Source organism: Ovis aries, chromosome 4 (assembly GCF_016772045.2).
Source record: "Ovis aries strain OAR_USU_Benz2616 breed Rambouillet chromosome 4, ARS-UI_Ramb_v3.0, whole genome shotgun sequence".
In the NCBI taxonomy this organism is placed as follows: domain Eukaryota; kingdom Metazoa; phylum Chordata; class Mammalia; order Artiodactyla; family Bovidae; genus Ovis; species Ovis aries.
Genome location: NC_056057.1, coordinates 50068962 through 50092233, shown reverse-complemented (window position 1 = coordinate 50092233; position 23272 = coordinate 50068962). Strand labels below are relative to the sequence as shown.

General features: G+C 38.1%; 1 protein-coding gene across 2 annotated transcripts in view; it reads left to right on the top strand.

Moving 5' to 3' along the window:
* Positions 1 to 23272, top strand: part of COG5 (component of oligomeric golgi complex 5) — a 279105-nt gene that overhangs the window by 1838 nt on the left and 253995 nt on the right. For both annotated transcript variants that reach the window (XR_009600484.1, XM_042248525.2), the window contains exons 2-5: positions 4594 to 4733; positions 7641 to 7698; positions 13824 to 13878; positions 13978 to 14047. Coding sequence is in view for 1 of the 2 variants with exons in the window: in XM_042248525.2 (XP_042104459.1) it covers positions 4594 to 4733; positions 7641 to 7698; positions 13824 to 13878; positions 13978 to 14047 (323 nt within the window). In the remaining variant the exon portion in view is untranslated. The remainder of the gene's footprint in view (positions 1 to 4593; positions 4734 to 7640; positions 7699 to 13823; positions 13879 to 13977; positions 14048 to 23272) is intronic.

Here is a 23272-nt window from a genome sequence, read left to right as displayed (position 1 = left end):
CTCCAGGACCAGTTACTCTCATTCTGTGCCATTGAGATCGCTTTGCTTCATGGATAAATCAAATGGACACCGTTTTGGTCCTTATCTTACTTGATCTTATGAAAGGTTTTGACTTTTGAAATACTTTTCCTCATGTGGCTTGTGAGTTGCATGGTTTTTGTTTGTTTTGTTTTTAAATTTCCGTATTCTTTTAAGTGCTCTTTTTCAGCTTTCTTTAGATGCTTGTTGTCTTCATTGTGTCCCAATTCAGTGATGTACTCCACTCTTGTTCCCACAACATTCCTAAGGAAGTAAATATTCCTGTCAATAACAGTGATTGACTGTGTCAGGGATCTGCCAGTGATGGAGATTAGGATTGATAGAGTTGGTGAGTAGATGCATAGTTTGAAATTTTGTGAGATGTTTCTGATGTGATGTCTGTAAGAATGAGAAAACTATAAAAGAGAAGCATTAGGGATATTCTCTCCTCCGATTCCAAAACCAATGATTAGTATCCAGCCTTCACTATGTTTGATCTTTGAAATATCTTTGATACTACTGGCCATTTACTTTCTTTAAACTGTCCATTTTGGTTTTTGCCATTCTCTCCTCTTTTTCTTTCTGAATATTTAATTGCTTTCATTTTTATCTTTACCTCCGAATTTTGGTGTTTCCCTGCTTCTGAGTTGTTGTCCCCATTTTTTTGTGCATTCTAAAGTGGCTTCCTAAATCATCTGGTCTTTTTCTCATTGTTTGACTATTAATATCTTTGTACACAAATATACACATATATGGTCCTTACCTCTCTTCTGAGCTATAGAACCACTGTCTACTGGACATTTCTATCTTAATAGTGAACAAGCACTGCTAATTCTACATATGAAAAATCTGCATGTGGTACACACTGCTATATTTAAAATGGGTAACCAGCAAGGACTTGCTGTATAGCATATGGAACTCTGCTCAATGTTATGTGGCAGCCTGGATGGCAAGGGGGTTTGGGGGAGACTGGATACATATATATGTGTGGCTGAATCCCTTTCAGCCACACATACATATGTGTGGCTATTCACCTGAAACAACATTGTTGATCGGCTATACCCCAATACAAAATAAAAAGTTATTAAAAAGGCCCGTGTGTGAACAGATAGTATAGATTCTGCACATGAAAAAGTGAAATCAATTTTTTTCACCCCTCTCCTCTAACCCTTTGCTCTAGTAGTCTCTGTCGTCCTTAATTGTATGTGGTAAGTTAGGTGTATGTTTGTTCTCCTATAGTTTATGAGTTCTGTGGAGGCAGGGGTACATTCATATTCATGTTTATACAAAGATTACATGTCCGTTAATCAAGAAACTTGGAAATCATCTTTTAATCCTTGGTCTAACAAATCACCCATTTTCAGCTTGTGTCTAAGTCCTGTACATTGTAGTGTCTGAATATTTGCCACTTCCTTGACATTCTTACTGCCACTGTGTTTGGTCTCCATCCTGTCACTTGGGCTGTTAACATAGCACCCTACTGGCTCCTGTGGCTCTATTCAGTGAGTATGCTGGTAAACCAGCTTTCTGAGAAAATAGCAAAATCTCCGCTTTTGTATTATATGCCAATTTTCATGGTATAAATACCCTTAGCATGGTCAGTTTGAAGATGCCTACATGAGATGTCAGCTGGCTCATACAATTCCTTAAAGTTTAACAGTTGGCTCTGAGAAGTCAGTCTGAGCCAGCCCCAGTATACCACTGCGTGGCTAATCCCTTTTCAGTCATCCTCCATCCTGCTGCCAGAAACTGTTCTACAACACAAGGCTCACAGCACTCTTTCTTGGCTGTAAAACCGTAAATGGGGTATGGTCTGAACATTTTGCTTGTTTTACCAGCCTCTTTTCAAACTGCACCCCGGCCTTCCTTTGGAACCTCAAATCCTGCCATTCTTTACCCTTTCTGTCAATATCCATTGTGATCTAGACATACTGAAGTCAGTATTATCCTTATTCCTCAGAATATACAATCGTATTTGCTACCTCTAGTAGCAAATACTTGCTTCACTTTTGGAATAACCTTCTCCACTTGTCTGCCTGGTGGGATCCTTGATTCTGAGAATTGCTTGGCAAACTGTAAGGAAATGGGGTTCTCAGGATTAAGGCCAAAGTAGTAGTTTCCTTCTTTCACTCCACTTCGAGAGTAGTCAAGAATGAATCTCTGCTTTTAGCAGAATGATACTTGTAACTGATATATAGATTAATTCATTCAGCCAGTATTGAATACCTGCTGTGTGTCAGGCATTGTTCAGGCTCTGTGGGTGTGGTAGTACAGAAAACAAAGACTGCCCGTGAGAAACATAGTGAATATAGACAATTGAAGTTTTTATAAAAGTACTCTATATTATAGCTTGTTTTATAATCTCTTGTCAAGGCAGTCTTACCTATATCTACGATATGGCTAGGAGATAATCCTTTTTACCTACATTGACTTCACTTCTGTGTATCTATTGTTAATTCATAATTCCATTTTCCTTTCACTCTATACAGAAAGTTATCTTAACAGCTATATTCACTCTTGTTTTCTTTCTCTTAAGGGCCTACATTCAACATGGTTTCTGCTTCCTTTTACTTATTTCACTCATAAATCCAAAATTTCAGTAATACCTGTAAGTTTGTATGTGCCTAGTTCTTTTAAAATTTCAGATTCACTTTATTGTAACAGTATTTGTGCATTGATCTGGAGATCCTGGAGACCATAATTTTCAGACACAGTCAGTTTTCTTATTGTTGTTGACCTTGTTTTCTTGTGTTAAAAACTGTTGCTAGTATTTTTTTTCAATCTTTTCTCAATATTTTCTTTTACTGATAAAACTAGCTTTTTTTGTCGTTTGCTAATCATGTCCAACTCTTTGTGGCCCCATGGACTGCAGTATGCCAGGCTTCCCTGTCTTTCACTGTTTCATTGCTCAAACTCATGTCCTTTGAGTCAGTGCTACTCTCCAATTGTATACCCTGCTGCCCTCTTCTCCTCCTGCCCTCAATCTTTCCTAGTATCAGGGTCTTTTCCAATGAATTGGGTCTTTTCATCAGGTGGTCAAAGTATTGTAGCTTCAGCATCAATCCTTCCAATGAATAGTCAGGATTGATTTCCTTTAGGGTGACTGATTTGATCTCCTTGCTGTCCAAGGGATTCTCAAAGAGTCTTTTCCAGCATCACAATTTGAAGGCATCAATTCTTTGGTGCTCCTAAAAACTAGCTTTTAGGAGTATGTGTAGTGGTCCAGAGGTGGGCTCTGGAGCTAGACTGCCTTGGGTTCAAACAATGAGATGGTCAAAGTTTCATGCCTTATCTCTTCCTGTCTCTTCACCTGTGAAATGGGGAGAATGATATTTCCAGCAGGGTTGTGTGCATATAGAGTAAATTAGTATGAGTTCCAACAGGTCTGTGTGCATATTGAATGAGTTAGTATGTATAAAGTACTTAGGTCAGTACCTGATGTGTAGGAATATTCTTAGTAAATATTGCCACTATTCTGCTGTTGCCACCACGTATTCCTTCTTCATAACAGAAAGCCTTTTTGTTAGTTTTTGATGTATAGAAAGATCTCAAAATATGTTAACTGTGGTTATAATTGTTCTGTTGTTTAATTTCTGTGGTTTTGTTGTTTTTCAGTCACTAAGTCGTCTCTCACTCTTTGTGACCGTGTGAACTGCAGCACACCAGATTTCCTGGTCCTTAACTGTCTCCCAGAGCTTGCTCAAACTCATGTCCGTCGAGTCGGTGATGCCATCCAAACATCTCATCCTCTGTCATCCTTTTCTCCTCCTGTCCTCAGTCTTTCCTAGTATCAGGGTCTTTTCCAATGAATGGACTTTTTCTATCAGGTGGCCAAAGTATTGGAGCTTCAGCATCAGTCCTTCCAATGAATATTCAGGGTTGATTTCCTTTAGGATTGACTGGTTTGATCTCTTTGCTGTCCAAAGGACTCTCAAGAGTTCTCCAGCATCACAGTTTGCAAGCATCAATTCTTTGGCACGCAGCCTTCTTTATGGTCTAACTCTTATTTTTGTACACGACTACAGGAAAAACCATAGCTTTGGCTGTGTGGACCTTTGTCAGCAAAGTTATGTCTCTGCTTTTTAATACACTGTATAGGTTTGTCATAGCTTTTCTTCCAAGGAGCAAGCATCTTTTAATTTCATGGCTGCAGTCACCATCTGCAGTGATTTTGGAGCCCAAGAAAATAAAATGTGCCACTGTTTCCATTTTTTGCCCATCCACTTGCCATGAAGTGATGGGACCAGATCTTCTGTTGAATGTTGGGTTTTTAAGCTAGCTTTTTCACTCTCTTCTTTCATTCTTATCTAGAAGCTCTTTAGTTCCTCTTCATTTTCTACCATTAGAGTGGTATCATCTGCATATCTGAGGTTGTTGATATTTCTCCCAGTAGTCTTAATTCCAACTTGTGATTCATCCAGCCCTGCATTTTGCATGGTGTACTCTGCATATGTTAAGTAAGCAGGGTGACAATATACAGCCTTGATGAATTCCTTTCCCAATTTTAGACCAGTCTGTTGTTCCATCTGTGGTTTGGTGCAATGTGATTAATAATTTTTCTTATATTTTCCCTAGAGTGTTACAGTGATTTTTTAAATGAAGACTTTGATGTAAAGACTTACACTTCTCAATCTATTCATCAAGCTGTAATTGCTGAACAACTAGCAAAACTTGCCCAAGGAATCAGTCAGTTGGATAAAGAACTACACTTACAGGTAATTCCAATCTTCTGGAGCATACAATTTATTCCAGAGTGATTATATATCATTTTATAATCCTTTTATTATTTAATCTAAATGCATATTTATATGAACAAATGTGTATTTTCCCAAGTATATATATATTTTTAAATTTTTGGCTGCACCACACAGCATGTGGGATCTTAGTTCCCCAACCATGGATTGAACTCACATGTCCTGCCTTGGAAACATGGAGTCTTTACCCCTGGACCACCAGGAAAGTCCCTCCAGATACATTTTTTAAAAGTTTTTTGGAAGCTCCTTATTGTCAGTTGAAAAATGGATATCCCATCTCCCCAAGACCTTTTATTCATACTTTGTTTTCATCATCTCATCTGATATGGAGGGAATGTGGTTGGCAAAAAATAGGATGTCTTAGGGCTTTCCTGCTGGCTCAGATGGTGAAGAATCCACCTGCAATGCAGGAGACTCAGGTTTGATCCCTGGGTCAGGAAGATTCCCCTGGAGAAGGAAATGCAGCCCATTCCAGTGTTTTTGCCTGGAGAATTAGATGGATAGAGGAGCCTGACTGGCTACAGTTCTTGGGGTTGCAAAGAGACACAGCTGAGTGACTAACATTTGATAAAGATAATAGAAAATGGAATTTTGGAAGCAGAATAGTGTGAATAACGAAAACTGTTCCCATCAGGAGTTCATACTTCATGAACACAGAATGTAACATTTGATGAAATTGCAGATAGTTGATAAATTTGTGGTGGATAGGACACAAAAGGGGAGTTATGAGATAGGTCCGAGTCTCAGTTGTGCTGTTACCTTTCATATTATATAATACGCTTGAGTCTTGCCTTTTTTTTCTGAGTAGGCACTTAAACATTTAAATTAATGAACAGTTGCATGAATAAATGAACTATTTACCAGGAAACCTAGATGTGGTATAAAATGAGACATGTTCCCTTAAACTTTTTTGTGTCTTGCTTTATCAATTAAAAGAGCTACTTGTTTAGGACTGGGATGACATCTAAGGTCAATTTAACTGTAAAATTCTGATTATATAGTTAAAGATCAGTTATTTTTTGGGAAACATTTATAGTCAGTTTTAATAGTCTGGTTTGCTGTAGTCTGTGGGAATAGAAAAATGAACATATTCCCTGGCTCTCTAAGCATTCACAGACCAGTGGCAGATACAGACAGATATAACGACAGACAAGTGATGCCTGTTTTAAATAGAGTAATACACATTGTTTATGGGGGCAGGGGAAAACACTTTTAATTCTGCCTATGTTTCTTGGGGTAGCTTTTTGCAGAAGCCACCTGAAATTCTTTCTGCCTTTTTGTGGTTGGCATTTTCCTTATCCTTCGCATGTAGTAACTTCTCAGAAGGAATCAGTAAAAACTATTTAACATCTCCCAGAGAGGGCAAGTTATACTTAACAGTAGTTTTGGATGTGGGACTGAGAAAAATCTCAGTCCTGGTATGAGATCTGAACCTGCTATAATTGTTTTTCTGCAGAAGCAAAATTGGGATAATGTTGACTGAACTCATAAATAAAATATAATCAAAATAATTTAAAATATCAGTGAGATGATTTAAATTACAAAAGATGTACAGAGATATGTATCAGTCAGGACTTTAGTACAGGGAACAGAAACCACTCTAGGTATTTAAAGCAGGAAGATACTTAATCCAGAGGATTGGATGGGCAGCTAATAGACAGGATGGAAGGATCTACCGTGGATGCAGCCCAGAGGCCTGCAAGCACCTGCTGTTAACTCCCACGTCCCTGCTGAAGTTCAGCTTCTGGGTACTTGAACTCTGGTAACTGAACTCTGGAATGATGAATAGGGCTATCTTGGCTAGCTGTCTCTAAAGCCTCAGGTCTCAGGATCTGGCTTACTAGCTGAAACAGTAATGGAAAAATAGCTTTCCTCTTCTGTCTTCTAAATCTCTTGGAAATTCATCCAGTTGATTGCAGGGGAGACTATAACAGGGTAGTTTTAGGTTTTTCAAACTTTCCGCAGCGTCACAAGGGACCAAGAATAGAGAATTAGAAGAAAATCATTGTGTTAGGATGGATGCGTTAATCACCATGTCAGTGGACTGGGGAAAACTGAGAAGTCTTCCAGATAAGAGACATAGGAGACCAAAAGTAACAGTTATGTGATAGAGAAAATTGCTAGAATGACAGTGACATCTGGCAATGGACAGAGTGGAGGATTTAGGGTTCCAGTGAATGAATCTTTGCTGATGAGGAGCTTCAGTTTACAGATTAGACAGGAAACTTCTTATTCATTGTAATAAAGGATTCCTGGATTATTCTAAAGATTTGCTTGATTTCTTGATGTTTCTAGGATTCTCTTGCATGTAGCCTTTAATTCCTAACCTTTTTTTTTTTTTTGATACAACATTTCACACTGCCCTAATATTCTTAGAAATATCAGTCTTCCATGGGAAAGAGGATTTGCTGTGACATGGGGAAGCTGGAAACAGAGAGATGTTCAGGGAGGTGCTGATTCTGCTTTATCTTTGCAAATTAGAATGTGGCTGTGATGATGCTGATTAAGTTCAAGAGCTAAAAGAACCTGCTGTTTGAAAACACTCTTTAAAAGGAAAACATGTATTAATTAGTGTGGTGAGAAGTAGCAGGTTTTTGTTGTTCAGTTTTGGCACATCTTCCTTCTGCACACCCTATTAGGAAAACATGCGGCTAATGAAAAGACTTCTTTGGCACCATGTCGAGCTTTAAGCATGTTTATGTTCCTGCCAATCAGACTTCTCAAACACACCTTTCTTACCTGTATTTTTTTCTTTTGTATTAGCATTTTTCCCCTTTCCATATAGAGAGAGACCTTCAGTTCTACATTGTGGTTACAAATCAAAATACCTAATACTTGTAATGCTGATTATTCGTTCTTGATTTTCAGGTCGTTGCGAGACATGAAGATTTATTGGCACAAGCAACTGGAATTGAGTCTTTGGAAGGTATGTTTCCATTAACTGTTATACTTTGTATAGAGCTTGCCTAGGGCTTGGTAACTTTTCTTGTGAAGGATCAGAAAGTAAATAATTTAAGACTTTGCAGGCCATATTATCTCTGTTACAGCTATTAAACTCTGCTGTTACAGAGTGAAACCAACTGAGTAATATGTAAATGAATGTGTGTGGCTGTGTTCCAACAAAACTTCAGTAAAACTTGGCGGTTTTATTAGCATGTGTGTCCGACTTTTTGTGACCCTGGACTGTAGCGTGTAAGGCTGCTCTGTCCATAGGATTCTCCAGGCAAGAATACTAGAGTGGGTTGCCATGCCCTCCTCCAGGGGATCTTCCTCACCCAGCGATTGAACCTGTCTCTTACGTCTCCTGCATTGGCAAGCAGGTTCTCTGACCTTTGAGCTAAATTCTCTGGATTTAAATCATTGCTTAGCCTCCTACTAGATGTGTGAGTTTGGATAAGTTACTTTCTGTGCCTGTTTTATCCATAAAGGAGTGTTAATATGTACTAATATGGTGCTAATTTGAATTAACAGAATGCTTAGAACAATTCCTAGTGCATATTTAGTGCTTTTATAATTGAGTTAATGAAAACAAGCAGAAAATTCCAGTGGTTAGAGGTTAGGACTCTGCAGTTTCACTGCTGAGGGTGCAGGTTCAATCCCCGGTCAGGGAACTAAGATTCAGCAAGTCACATTGTGGTGCTGAAACCACTGTCCCTCACCACGCCCTGCAAACCCCAAAAAAAGTCAGCGCCACCAAAGTAATGGAAATAGGCTTTAATTCTTTCATTATGTTTGACTTATTTGAAATGCTTTTCAAAACTGAAAATATAATAGAATAATGCATTGGATTTTTATTGTGAATTCTTCTATTTTTGTTTGACTACTTTTATGAATTTTTCATTCTGTTAAACTACATCTCATAAATATGAAATGCTGATACTGTATTTTCCATCACCACTTATATTGTGATTATATTATTAATCACTGTGCATCAAAAGAAAGCTAAATGATTTTTCCCTTTGTTGGTTGAATTCTTGAGGAAGAAAGATATTGCCTTTTGTGAGGCAATATTCTTTAATGCTTCCCCAGTATTTCTTACACACACTCAAAGGTATTATTCTCAGCATGTACACTGTTTCTAATGCATCCTGATGAAGAACATAGTATTTTAAAAATATTAGTTTGTCTGTTACTTGAATATTTAGGATAGATCCTAAATTATGGGAAAATTAGGAGGCTCTAGGTACTGACTTACTATTGGAAGTTAATTTTTTTAATCTCATAGTATTTTATAAGTTTCTGGAAGCAAGAAACAATACCTTGTTTTTAATGGTAATTTTTGTAAACAAATTATAAATGATTTTTTTCCTTTATAAAATCTATAGGGATGTCATGGTAGTATATTGATTTTGAGTTTAAATATTTGTAGATAAATCATCACAACAAAAATACTTCTTACTGTGGTTTTCGTATATATGCTTAGTTCTTTTTTTTTTTTTAATTGGCTGCATCATGCAGCTTGTGCGATCTTAGTTCCCCAACCAGGGATTGAACCCTGGGCTACGGCAGTGAAAGTGCTGAATTCTAATTGTCACAGTCTGTGCAGGGATTGGAAGATAATTTTCAGACATGAGGCAGAATGAGAGAATAGAGCTTATTATAGTGGGAGACACTTAGAACAGCAGGCTAGCTCAAGGGTGAGCTGATGGCTTTTGTGTGCTAGTAGCCAATTTTATAACCTCAAGACCAAGTTCTTGCTGGGTGGCGTTAGGTGATTGTTTAGGGTGCTGTAGGGAGGTTCTCAAAGAGTCGGACGTGACTGAGCACAGCACAGGGTGCGTATTTTTTTTTTTTTAATTTAATATGGGGGTCAGGGAACTGGAGCTGGCTGGTTTAGACGGGTGGAAGCTCATGGCAACAATTGCTGTGGGGCTTGGTCAGTTCCGGAGATGACCTTGGTACAAGGCTCCTCATTTGTGGCCTTGGTCAAAGGCTTTATACCAATGACTTTGGTATAGAGCTCCACATTAACCATTGGACCGCCAGGTAATTCTCTCTATGTGTTAAGTTCCGTAGTGTGCTGATTTTCCCCTGAATGCTTTTCAGTGATTACAACATTTAAAATATGCTATTTGACTGAGTTAGAATGATTATCCATTGGATGAAAGTATGCAGTACAAAGGCTGGCTTCTGTAAATTCCTATGATAATCTAAAAGTATTCTCCAGATTATTTGAACATAAGAAGTGAAGGTATGAATCAGTATTTATGTTAGCATGATGTGTGTTTCTAAGCATATTAAAATTTTTAAGATGTGTGTTATGTATTTGAAAATGAGTAGTGTCCCAGCTTTTTACTTCGTCTGCTTTTTCTCCTGTATATGTAAAATTTTGTGCTATATAATTCATTTGGAGGTATATTTATTTAGCCTATATTATTAAAATTTACATTCTTGAAGAAACTAACAACATGGTTGAGCAACTACACTCCAATAAAATTAATTAAAAAAGAAAACATTCAGTAAAATCTACTGTGCTTTATCTCCTAAAATGAAATAAAATTTACTCTCTCTGTTCTGTTCATGTATTCATTTAAATTTTAATTGAGAATTTGCTAGATTCCAGGCACCTGTAACCTTATTAAAAAATCCCTGTCTTTATGGAGGTATGTTTAATTGTGCATGAGTGTGTGCCTGTCAGTCACTTAGTTGTGTCCAACTCTTGCGACCCCTTGGACTATAGCCCTCCAGGCTCCTCAGTCCATGGCATTTTCCCAGCAAGAATACTGGAGCAGGTTGCTATTTCCTCCTCCAGGGGATCTTCCGAACCCAGGGATTGAACCCACATCTCCTGCATTGGCAGGAGGATTCTTGACAACTGAGCCACCCAGGAATCCCAAGTAAGCCTATTTAATTAAAAAGAGATTGCTTAATTTATTAATTTATTTGCTCACTCAGTAATTGAGAAATTGTTAGATACCAGGCACCTGTGAACAAAAGCGACAATCACTGTTCATGTGATATTTATGTTCTAGGTAGGAAATTAGACCAAAAAAATATGTTAGTAGGAAACTTCAGGTATTTGTAAGTTCTAAAAGAAAACAAAATAGATGATGAGATAGAAGGGGAGTCCCTTACTAGCTAGGATGAGCAGGGGATGTCTCTTTGAGAAGATGATATTTGAGCTGAGATCTGAGTGATGAGAAAGAGCTACCACATGACTCTGGGGAGAAGAGTGTGGTAAGCTGAGGGACCGATAAATGGAATTAGTGTGGCATGTTTGAAGGGAAGAAAGAAAAGTCTAGTACGATTAAGAGTTTAGTGAATGAGGAAAAGAATTATAGATGAGGTTCTGGGAAAGGAATTTTGATTTTCATTCTAAATGCAATGGTAAGCCATTGGAGGATTTTAATTAGAGATATTATGTGATTAAAGCTCTAAAATATTTTCACTGGTGGTTCTTTAGGAAGGCAAGAGTAGAATCTGGGGTTCCCATTTAAAAGTTATTAGAGTAATAGAAGTTGATGGTGCCTTGAATTAGAGAGGTGGATGTAAAGACAGAGAAGTGGATGGTATAAGACAGGAATAGAGTTGATAGGATTTGTTGATGGGAAATTAAAGGTCTGAGGGAAAAAAACTCACCAAGAGTGATTCCTGAAATTTTAGTCTGAAAAATTGGATAGTTGATGGTGTAAGTAACTGAGATGAGTTAGACTGGAGAGGATCATGACTTTGGTTGGGGCAGATCTTATCTTGGGTGTCTTAAACTTGTCATAAGAAAGTTCTGAACTAAAGAGTTGTGTGTGTGTATGTGTGTGTATAGTTAGGCAGATATAAAGAAAATATGGATACAGGTACATATGTGTATATCTCAAATCAGTGTTTTATTGAATAGATCAAGATTTCATTCAGACCCCGTGTTTTAAATACTAAGAGAGACTCTGGATGGAGAAGTGAAGATGACTGAGGATCACCTCTGGGAGTACTCCAGCATGTAGAGATCTAATGGAGAAGGAGTAGGAGCAACTATTGTGATCGGAAGGAACCCAGGGGGGTGTAATGATTTGGAAGGCTAGAGTAAAACATGTTTTAGGGAGGGAGTGGTTCGATGTGAAATGAATTTTTGAGAGTTTGAACAGGATCAAGACAGAACTGATAATAGAAATTGGCACCTTGGAGATTTCTGGTGACCTTGACAAGGTCTGTTTTAGTGGAATATGTGTGAAAGCTCTCATGAGTGGATTGTGGAGAGAAAAACATATAAGGAAGTGATGATAACAAGGAAGGTCAGTGAACCATAAAGCCAGTAGAAAAGCATAATCTCTGGGTGCAGAAAGGATTCTATTGAACTGAGCCAAATTAAAACATATTTGTGTGCTGATCACACAAATATGTTTTAATTTGAATGTTCATTCCAAGAAGGCAGTGGCACCCCACTCCAGTACTCTTGCCTGGAAAGTCCCATGGACGGAGGAGCCTGGTAGGCTGCAGTCCATGGGGTCGCTAAGAGTCGGACCCTACTGAGCGACTTCACTTTCACTTTTCACTTTCATGCATTGGAGAAAGAAATGGCAACCCACTCCAGTATTCTTGCCCTGGAGAATCCCAGGGATGGGGAAGCCTGGCGGGCTGCCGTCTGTGGGGTCGCACAGAGTCGACACGACTAAAGCGACTTAGCAGCAGCAGCAGGAATGTTCACTAACCTTAAAATTACCTCATCTAATATGTGACGACATTCTCTACTTAAATTTATTTATAGAATGCTGTGTTTTAAAACTGTAGCTATGTCAGTTGAATATAGAAACTGAGTTTTAAAGAATGGAGTTCAAAATAATTGGATCTGTAATACTGGAAAACCCATTTTTAGGCATATAAATAGTCAAATTTAAGATCTGTCTTCCTGAAAATAGTTCTACAATTTTATAAATGGTTCTTCATTATGTTATGTAAATAGCGAGTAAAGGCAATAATATACTTGCTCTCCATATATATTATTTATCTATCATTGGTGGTTAGAAAGAGTATACCAGGAGCAGAGTACATCACCCAAATTGTTCAGGGCCTTGGAGATCAAGCTGTGGACTTTAGTTTTAACCTAGGAATGAAGGGGAGACTGTGGATAGATTTCAGCAAATAAGTGTTAAGATATAATTTACATTTCTAAAGATCACACAGGCTTTTTTTGGTGTGTGTAATTATAGTACAGTGCACATTAACAACGGGTTTCCCTGGTAGCTCAGCTTGTAAAGAATCTGCCTGCGAGGCTGGGGACCACCATTCGATTCCTGGGTCAGGAAGATCTCCTGGAGAAGGGATAGGCTACCCAATCCAATATTCTTGGGCTTCCCTGGTGGCTCAGCTGGTAAAGAATCTGCCTGCAATGCGGAAGACCTGGGTTCAATCCCTGGATTGGGATGATCCCCTGGTCAGAAGGAAATAGATATCCACTCCAGTATTCTTGCCTGGAGGATCCCCACAGAGGAGCCTGGCAGGCTACAGTCCATTGGGTCACAAAGAGTCTGACATGACTGAGTGACTTTCATTTTCACTTTTTACACATTAACATGGAATTTACCCCTTTCATCATATTAATGCTAATTCAGTGCCATTAGTAAGCATCACTATCCAGTTGCAGATTTTTTTCATCACTCCAAATGGAAACCTTGTAACCATTAAGCAGTCACTCCCCCTTCCTTGTGGTGGCGCTAGTGGTAAGGAACCTGTCTGCCGATGCAGGAGACTCAGAGTCTTGGGTTCGGGACAATCCCCTGGAGGAGGGCATGGCAACCCACTCTAGTATTCTTGCCTGGAGAAATCCCATGTTCAGAAGAGCCCTGTGGGCTACAGTCCATAGGATTATAAAGAGGTGGACATGACTGAAGCAACTTAGCATGTGTGCACCCTATTGCTTGTAAGACTTCTTTAGTGAAGTAAGATTTGGAATAGAGGAAGACTAGTTAGGGGTTTTTGAATAGTCTAGGTAAAAGATATGGTTAGATTATGATCATAGTAGAAAAAAATGGAAAATTTTTTCAGTTTTTTCCTTTTAACTTTTTACCCAACTTGAAACCCTTGTAAATTTGTAAAGTAATGTAAGCTGTTTTGTTTTCCTAGGTGTCCTTCAGATGATGCAGACAAGAATTGGGGCTTTACAGGGAGCCGTTGATAGGTACTGTTGTTCATTTTGTAAATAAGTGAAATGGAAAGATTTTTATCCATTGATATTTTGAAGATGATTTTATCTCTCCTGTTTTTGTTTTTCCTTTAGGATGAAAGCAAAAATTGTTGAGCCATACAATAAAATAGTAGCCCGTACTGCTCAACTAGCAAGACTTCAGGTAGGTCCTCATTTGTCATTTCTTTATAATTTTAGTTCATTTTGTATTTATAAGGGGTAGATTTCAAGCGAATGAATTCTGAGGAAGTAAGAGAATATGAGAGAAAGAGAAAATATTCAAGTGCTTTAAAAGAAGATGTTCAGTTTAAAAAATAAAAATCAAAACTACTATTCAAGTGAATTATTTTCACTTTTATTACTATAGTATGTAATAATTTTACTAACTTTTTAGAATTCAAAATTATTTCTCTTGATAGAGAACAAGAAGAAACCTAACCTTTATCCTTACAGTTTTCTGTGGTCAAATGTAAATAACCTAGTCTTATAATTGCTATAATAGATGGTTGCTGTTCAGTCACTAAGTCCTGTTGATTCTTTTAAGTCCATGGACTGCAGCACGCCAGACTTCCCTGTTCTTCACTATCTCCTGGAGTTGGCTCAGAAACTCATATCCATAGAATCAGTGATGCCACCTAACCATCTCATCCTCAGTCATCCCTTTCTTCTCTTGCTCTCAGTCTTTCCCAGCATGAAGGTCTTTTCCGGTGAGTTGGCTCTTTGCATCATCAGTTCAGTTCAGTTCAGTAGCTCAGTCATGTCCAACTCTTTGCTACCCCACGAACTGCAGCACGCCAGGCCTCCCTGTCCATCACCAACACCCGGAGTTCACTCAGACTCATGTCCATTGAGTCAATGACGCCATCCAGCCATCTCATCCTCTGTCGTCCCCTTCTCCTCCTGCCCCCAATCTCTCCCAGCATCGGAGTCTTTTCCAATGAGTCTGCTCTTCGCATGAGGTGGCCAACGTACTGGAGTTTCAGCCTTAGCATCATTCCTTCCAAAAGAAATCCCAGGGCTGATCTCCTTGCAGTCCAAGGGACTCTCAAGAGTCTTCTCCAACACCACAGTTCAAAAGCATCAATTCTTCGGCGCTCAGCCTTCTTCACAGTCCAACTCTCACATCCATACATGACCACAGGAAAAACCATAGCCTTGACTAGATGGACCTTAGTTGGCAAAGTAATGTCTCTGCTTTTGAATATGCTATCTAGGTTGGTCATAACTTTTCTTCCAAGGCATAAGTGTCTTTTAATTTCATGGCTGTAATCACCATCTGCAGTGATTTTGGAGCCCCCCAAAATAAAATCTGACACTGTTTCTACTGTATCTCCATCTATTTCCCATGGAGTGATGGGACCGGATGCCATGATCTTAGTTTTCTGAATGCTGAGATTTAAGCCAACTTTTTCACTCTCCTCTTTTACTTTCATCAAGAGGCTTTTTAGTTCCTCTTCACTTTCTGCCATAAGGGTGGTGTCATCTGCATATCTGAGGTTATTGATATTTCTCCCGGCAGTCTTGATTCCAGCTTGTGTTTCTTCCAGTCCATCGTTTCTCATGATGTCCTCTGCATATAAGTTAAATAAGCAGGGTGACAATATACAGCCTTGATGCACTCCTTTTGGAACCAGTCTGTTGTTCCATGTCCAGTTCTAACTGTGGCTTCCTGGCCTACATACAGATTTCTCAAGAGGCAGGTTAGGTGGTCTGGTATTCCCATCTCTTTCAGAACTTTCCCCAGTTTATTGTGATCCACACAGTCAAAGGCTTTGGCATAGTCAATAAAGCAGAAATAGATGTTTTTCTGGAACTCTCTTGCTTTTTCCATGATCCAGCAGATGTTGGCAATTTGATCTCTGGTTCCTCTGCCTTTTCTAAAACCAGCTTGAACATCAGGAAGTTCACGGTTCATGTATTGCCAAAGTCTAGCTTGGAGAATTTTGAGCATTACTTTACTAGAGTGTGAGATGAGTGCAATTGTGCGGTAGTCTGAGCATTCTTTGGCATTGCCTTTCTTTGAGATTGGAATGAAAACTGACCTTTTCCAGTCCTATGGCCACTGCTGAGTTTTCCAAATTTGCTGGCATATTGAGTGCAGCACTTTCACAGCATCATCTTTTAGGATTTGAAATAGCTCTACTGGAATTCTATCACCTCCACTAGCTTTGTTCGTAGTGATGCTTTCTAAGGGCCACTTGACTTCACATTTATTGGAGCTTCAGCATCAGTCCTTCCAATGAATATTCAGGGTTGATTTTCTTTAGGATTGACTGGTTTCATCTCCTTGGAGTCCAAGGGCCTCTCAGGTCTTCTCCAGTACCACAATTTGAAAGCATCAATTCTTCAGCACTCAGCCTTCTATATGGTCCAACTTTCACATCCATACTACTATTGGAAAAACCATAGCTTTGGCTATACAGATCTTTGTTGGCAAAGTGATGTCTCTGTTTTCTAAAATACTGTATAGGTTTGTCATGCTTCTCTTTCAAAGGGAGCAATAGTCATATGGATGTGAAAGTTGGACCATAAAGAAGGCCGAGTGCTGAAGAATTGATATGTCAATACACCTATCCTTTTTGTGACCAAATAATAATCCATTGTATGGATATGGCACATTTTTCTTTATCCATTTATTTTACCTACCTATCAGTTGATATTTGGGTTGTTTCCTCTTATTGACTATTATGAGTAAGAATTCTTAGGAACATTTGTGTATAAGTTTTTGTATGTACATTTTTAAAAATTGGGTATGTATCTGAGATATGCTAGGTCATATCCTAACTCTGTGTTTAATATTTTAATGTAACAAATCATATACATATACCTAAACAGTATTATGTGTGCTCAGTTGCTCAGTTATGTCTGACTGTTTGCAGCCCTACGGTCTGTAGCCTGCTAGGCTCATCTGTCCATGGAATTTTCCAGGCAAGAGTACAGTGCAGGTTGCCATTTCCTTCTCCAGGGGATCCTCCCAACCCAGGGATTGAACCCGTGCCTCTCACATCTACTGCATTGGCAGGCGGATTCTCTACCACTGTGCCTTATATGTCAATTGTATATCAATACAGCTGGAAAAAAGAACATTTTGGGAGTGCCAAAGTGTTTTCCCAGGAAGCTGTACCATTTTGCATTCCTATCAGCAATGTATGAGGGTTTCAATTTTTTCCTTTCCTGCCAATACTTCTTTTCTTTTTAATATAGCCATCCTACCAATTATGAAGTAGTATATCGTTGTTAGGATACAAATTTTTCAAGCGACTAGTGATACTGAGCATCTTTTATTGTGCCTGTTGGTCACTGTGTATCTTCTCTGGAGAAATGTCTTTTAAAATCTTTTGGTCCCTTTTAAGTTATTTTTCTGTTTCCTTCCTTCCTCCCTCCCTTTGTTGTTAACTTTCTATATGTGTCGTATATAATTCAATTCTGTTCTGGCTTCCAGTTTAGTTGTTGAGAAACTGTCATTCTGACCTGGTCTTTTGAAGGTAATCTGTAGATTTCCTCTGGTTTGTTTTAGGAATTTTTCACTTTAGCATAGTGTTTGGTGCGTGTGTGTTCTAAGTTGCTTCAGTCGTGTCTTACACTTTGCGACGCAATGCACTGTAGTCCGCTAGGCTCCTCTGTCCATGGGATTCTCCAGGCAAGGATACTGGTGTGGGTTGCTATTTCTTCCTCCAGGGGATCTTCCTGATGCAGATATCAAACCTTCGTCTCTTAGGACTCCTACAGTGGCAGACGGGCTCTTTACCACTGGTGCCACCTGGGAAGCCGAAGAATAGGGCTATGTACCATATTAAATGGTTAAGAATTGCAGCATCGTGCACTTCATTTCCCCTCTTTGTTTAGTACAGTCTTTTGACAGTAACTTTTAAGAATCTCATTTTTGCTACCTCACTTGGTATTCAGGATAAAAAAATTTCTTTTTCAAATTTATGTGGGACTTTATGAAAATTTTCAAGTATTCTAATTCAATAATTGTGTTTAGAAGTTACATATCTCATCACTTTATGGGTGAATAAAAACTTAGGTTCTGAAAGTTACTTGCTGAAGTTCATATAGCCAATATGCAGCAATGTTCAGACTGAAACAGAATTTCTTTTGCTAAATTTAGGATTCTGTGATTTTGATTCTATGGAATATATAAAAAAGTAGAAAGTATGACTCCTGGTTTTCAGAAACTTGCTTGTAGGTCGAAAAATTAAAACCAAATCTAGATTCGTAAAGCATGGATGGAGAGCAGTGGACTAGGTGTTATGAGACCTGACTACACTCTTCGTCCTTCTAGCTTCATGGTCACGAACAGACTTTATTATTTTTTTGTTTGTAGCTTTGAGATATAATTGACCCAACATGTACATTTAAGATACACAGTGTGATAATTTGGTAGATGTATGTATTGTAAAATGGTTACCACAGTAAGGGTAGTAATACACATTTCACTTTACATAATTACTCTATTTGTTGTGGTGTTCTTGGTGGTATAGTATCTTTATACAGTGAAAGTTTGGACTGGATCTGTGAATTCTCTTCCAGTTCTAAAATGCTGTGATTCTGTGACACTGTGATAGTTTCTTTTATGAGTGCTTTTATTCTTACGGTTATGTTAATGTGAGGTCAGGATTATTTGTGTTTAAAATAAACACTTTTTATATATATTAGTGTTATTTTCTGTACTCTTATTGTAAAAAATATTATACTACTGTATAGCAGCAACTGAGTTGAGTATCTGGTAAATTTATCATGAAGGAAGAAAGAAGGGAGAGAAAGAAAACAAAAATATGCCAGGTACATTTTGATATCTTTATTTCTAGTATTTAAGTTTTTCTAAATTGACTCCTTCCTTAGGATGAGTCTTACCTGTAAGAGGGATGTTCATCATGGAAATTCAGACTTCTTTGAAGTCCAAGGGCTCTTTGGAAATTTATTCATGTTTTAACCATTTTTATTCTGTTTACTTTGTCTAGACATTTCCATTTTAAATTTTGGAGAAACTTTTATGTTCCTGTTTAATCTTTTTATTCTTTGAGCTCTTAATTCATTTAAATGCATGTGATATAAGAAGAAGAAAGAAATAGCTCTGAACTTGTTTTTGCCTTGAACATAAAATCACTAAGCTGTACCCTCAATTAGAAGAAAGTACTTTTACCTTTAATTTTTTTTTTTTTTGCTTTTTATCCCCACTTTACTCTTTCCATAAGGCTTTTTCTTTCTCTGAGCAGAAGCTTCTGACTTCATCTATATACATGAAAACATGAGTTGAATTTAATTATCACCCCAAGAATCATCTCTATCTTAGCTCTTTTTAGTAACGTTGTTTGCTTATGAACTGCCTTAGAGTTTTTCAGAAAGAAAAATTTAAGAGCTTATTATCCTTTACATAGAATATATAAACTTTTTTAACTTTAATGTTATATAAGAAAATGAGTTTTAACTTTCAAATCTTATGTTTTTAACACTTTGAATCATATGTTTTGAAAAATACAACAGCTTTATTGGGGTATAATTCACATGTGCATATAAGTTTTTTTATCTTTTTAATTTTTTTTCACTTTTTATCATTTTACTTTTTAAGTCACATATATTAGCGTTCCAATTTAAGGTTTTTAATTTCATTTTTTAACTTTGAAATTATATAAGAAAGTTTGAGAAAATGTTGATATGAAGGAGAAGGAAAGGGTTCTTAAAACCTTTTTTTATGTTCATGTTTTTTACATGTATGTGGTTTCACCATATACATTTATAGGATTCTTTTTAGTTTTCAATTGATAACAATGTCAAATAATTTTATCTGCATTGTTCTGTGTGATGATTATGTAGTTAACTGGCTTTATAAATAATTATCCACCAAACAAGTAATGTACCAGAAATGAAGGAAGGAAGGAAGAGGGAAGATAACAACAGCAGTATAAGACGCCAGTGTCCCTAAACACTTTGAAAACACAGAGTAGGCAGGAGAGCAAAAGGGGAGAACCGCTGCTGGTGGGAGTCTGCTGGGCTACTTTGGGAGTTAGCATTCAAGGGGCACAGCAGCTTTTGTTTGTGCTCTGGGAAAGCTACTCTCCGTTGAGAGTCCATTCATTGTGAGACCATCATGGTGTGAGAAAGCACGTGCTGGTGGTGGGGAGATGAAGGTAGAGGAGGGTCGAGGCACCGGACAGGGGAGTGAAGCCTTGTCGTTAGCAGAGGGTAGCAGAATGAGTAATCCTGGGGATACCACATGAAGCACATGAACCCTGCCTAAATTCCTGACTCAGAGTTGTGAGGAAGAACAAATCGTTTAAAACCACTATGTTTTGGGCTGGTTTCTTATGCAGCAAAAGATAATGGATTTAACAGCTGAACTGATTTTGATGTGTAGAGATTGCCATCCTCATAGAATCCAGGGACTTTTGCTCCTATAAGCTTTTATTAGGACTCTGATAGATGATATACTTGAGACAATCAAATGACTAGAGAAACTTCAAAGTAAAACTAGCAATGACAGTAAGAACAAGGCTTAAATGAGGGATATAAAGTAGTATGTAATGGCTGTATGTTACTTTTAAAAAATATTCATTTTTTAATTTTTGGCTGCACTGGGTCTTGTGACACATGAGATGTATCCTTGTGGCGCGCAGGCTTCTTTCTAGTTGAGGTGAGCAGGCTCAGGAGTTGTGGTGCATGGGCCTAGTTGCCCTGCAGCATGTGGGATCTTAGTTCTTCTAACAGGGATCGAACGGCTGTCCCCCACACTGGAAGGCAGACTCCAAACCACTAGACCTCCAAGGAAGTCGCTGGCTATATGTTTTGACCAAGAAATAAAATTCAACTCTAAGACATTGTGGGGAGAGTATGCGACAGGTGTCCCCCATACTGGAAGGCAGACTCCAAACCACTAGACCTCCAAGGAAGTCGCTGGGTATATGTTTTGACCAAGAAATAAATTTCAACTCTAAGACATTGTGGGGAGAGTATGCAGGGAACAGTTTTTTTAAATTGTCTTCAGTCATTTTTTTTTTTTTTTTTTGTACTTTTGGTTTTGAGTTCAGGTAATGTTGGTATCCTGGAGAAGGAAATGGCAACCCATTTCAATACTATTGCCTGGAAAATCCCATGGACAGAGGAGCCTAGAAGGCTACAGTCCATGGGGTCGCAAAGAGTCGGACACAACTGAGCGACTTCACTTCGCTAATGTTTGTATCATGCAGCAAAGCAAATGAATAATTATACATATTCTAATTCTGTTATCTCTGATGTCTTTGGAACCAGGAGTCTCTGTGGAAGAAATAATTTACAGATGTAATTTAGAAGATTAAGTATAAATATTCTCTGTTCCTATTTAAGTGGAAGGATCAGTGTGAACTCATGAGGTGTTCTAATTTTATCTTAAAATAGTGTACACATCATATGTTTGTATATATGTATATGTATAATGTTAATCTGAGACTGTTTTATGTGTATCATGGAATCAAACAAATGAATATTTATGTGGTATTTTAATTTCAACATTTCCTAACTATGTGTACTCCGAAGTCTCAGAAATGAGCAGATCTGGTTTCCCCAACATGGTCTTCAAATGCTGCTGACTTCTAAAGGAAATGAGGGCTTCTTTGATAAATCTTTGGTTCCAGGTCTGGGACATGAAATATACATTATAATATTTTTATACCTGTATATCCTAAGGAAACTATCAATAACTACTATGCAGAGTCATGACAAAAGGATTCAGGAGCCAACTTGAATAGGTTCTAGGGTGACCAGCTGTGTCATTTTTAACACTGCAACACCTGTATCCCAGGAAACCACTCAGTCCCAGCCAAATCAATAGACGTGATCAGCCTCAGAGGCTCCCATGGCCAAAAATGGGACATGGTGAGCACCTGTAAGGATAAGAGCTACAGTGGTTTCACATCTTTAAATCTATGAGTTCATAATGATATCTAAAACAGTGAACTTAATTGTTCATCTTTTGTGGCTGTTAGGAAAACAAACCATTGGTAAACCAATGGAAGGAACCCAGTGATAATTCTTACTTTTCTGTATGAACAGTACCACTGGAAAAACTAATATAGATGAGGTAAAGCTTCTTCTAATAGAGACGTTTTATATGCTAGCAGATAAAGAAAAATGATAAAACTGGAGTAACACCATTTTGCAGTCATAATTATTATTATTATTGTTTTTATAAATTGGAGTATAGTTGTTTTATACTGCTGTCAGTTTCTGCTATACAGCAAAATGACAGCCATACATATACCTGGTGGTGGGAGTTTACTCGCTAAATTGTGTCTGACTCTTTGTGGTCCCCTGGACTGTAACCTGCCAGGCTCCTCTGCCTATGGGATTTTTCCAGTCAAGAAAACTGGAGTGGTTTGCCATTTCCTTCTTCAGGATTTTTCTGACCCAGGGATTGAACCCACATCTCCTGTGTCTCCTACTGTATCCCTTCTTTTTTGGATTGCCTTCCCATGTAGGTCACCACAGAGCTCTGAGTAGAGTTCCCTGTGCTATCCAGCAGGTTCTCAGTAGTAACCTGTTAGTAGTGTATTTATGTGTCACTCCTCATTTCCCAACTCATCCCACCCCCTCTTTTACCCTTTGGTATCAATACGTTTGTTCTCTACATCTGTTGTCTCATATATTATGTTTTAATGGATTTTGATGTTGAGTATCAGTGTTGGTAACAACAGTAATGAATAAATTTTCCCAGAATATTAACCTGAATCTGTTGAGACTGCTGACATCCAACTACTAGTGTTTAGGGAATATAAAAGATACAGGGACTTGTTAAACTAGAAGACAGTAATCAACTAAACCCAGTCCGTGGGAAACTTCATAGGACAGATGATCCAACATATTTAGCAGATTGCAAAGGAAAAAAGATGCTAAGGGAACCGATACAGATTTAAAAAGAGTAAAATTAGACTATAGCATTTAGGTATATATACTTCAGTGATGAAGCTATAAATGAAAATAAGGATATGATTAAGACAAAAGCCAGAATGATGTCTCTCTTGGGCTGGGGGAAGTAGGGAGGTTGGATGGAGGGTGTCATGACTGGAATGCAGAAGTAGGAAGTCAAGAGATACCTGGAGTAATAGGCAGGTTGGACCTTGGAGTACAAAATGAAGCAGGGCCAAGGCTAACAGTTTTGAAAGAGAAAGCACTGATCATAGCAAACACCCTCTTCCAACAACACAGGAGACGATTCTATATAGGGACATCACCAGAATGGTTAATACTGAAATCAGATTGATTATGTTCTCTGCAGCGGAGATGGAGAAGCTCTATACAGTAAGCAAAAACAAGACCGGGAGCTGACTATGGCTCAGATTATGAACTCCTTATGGCAAAATTCATATTTGAATTGAAGAAAGTAGGGAAAACCACTAGGCCATTCATGTATGAC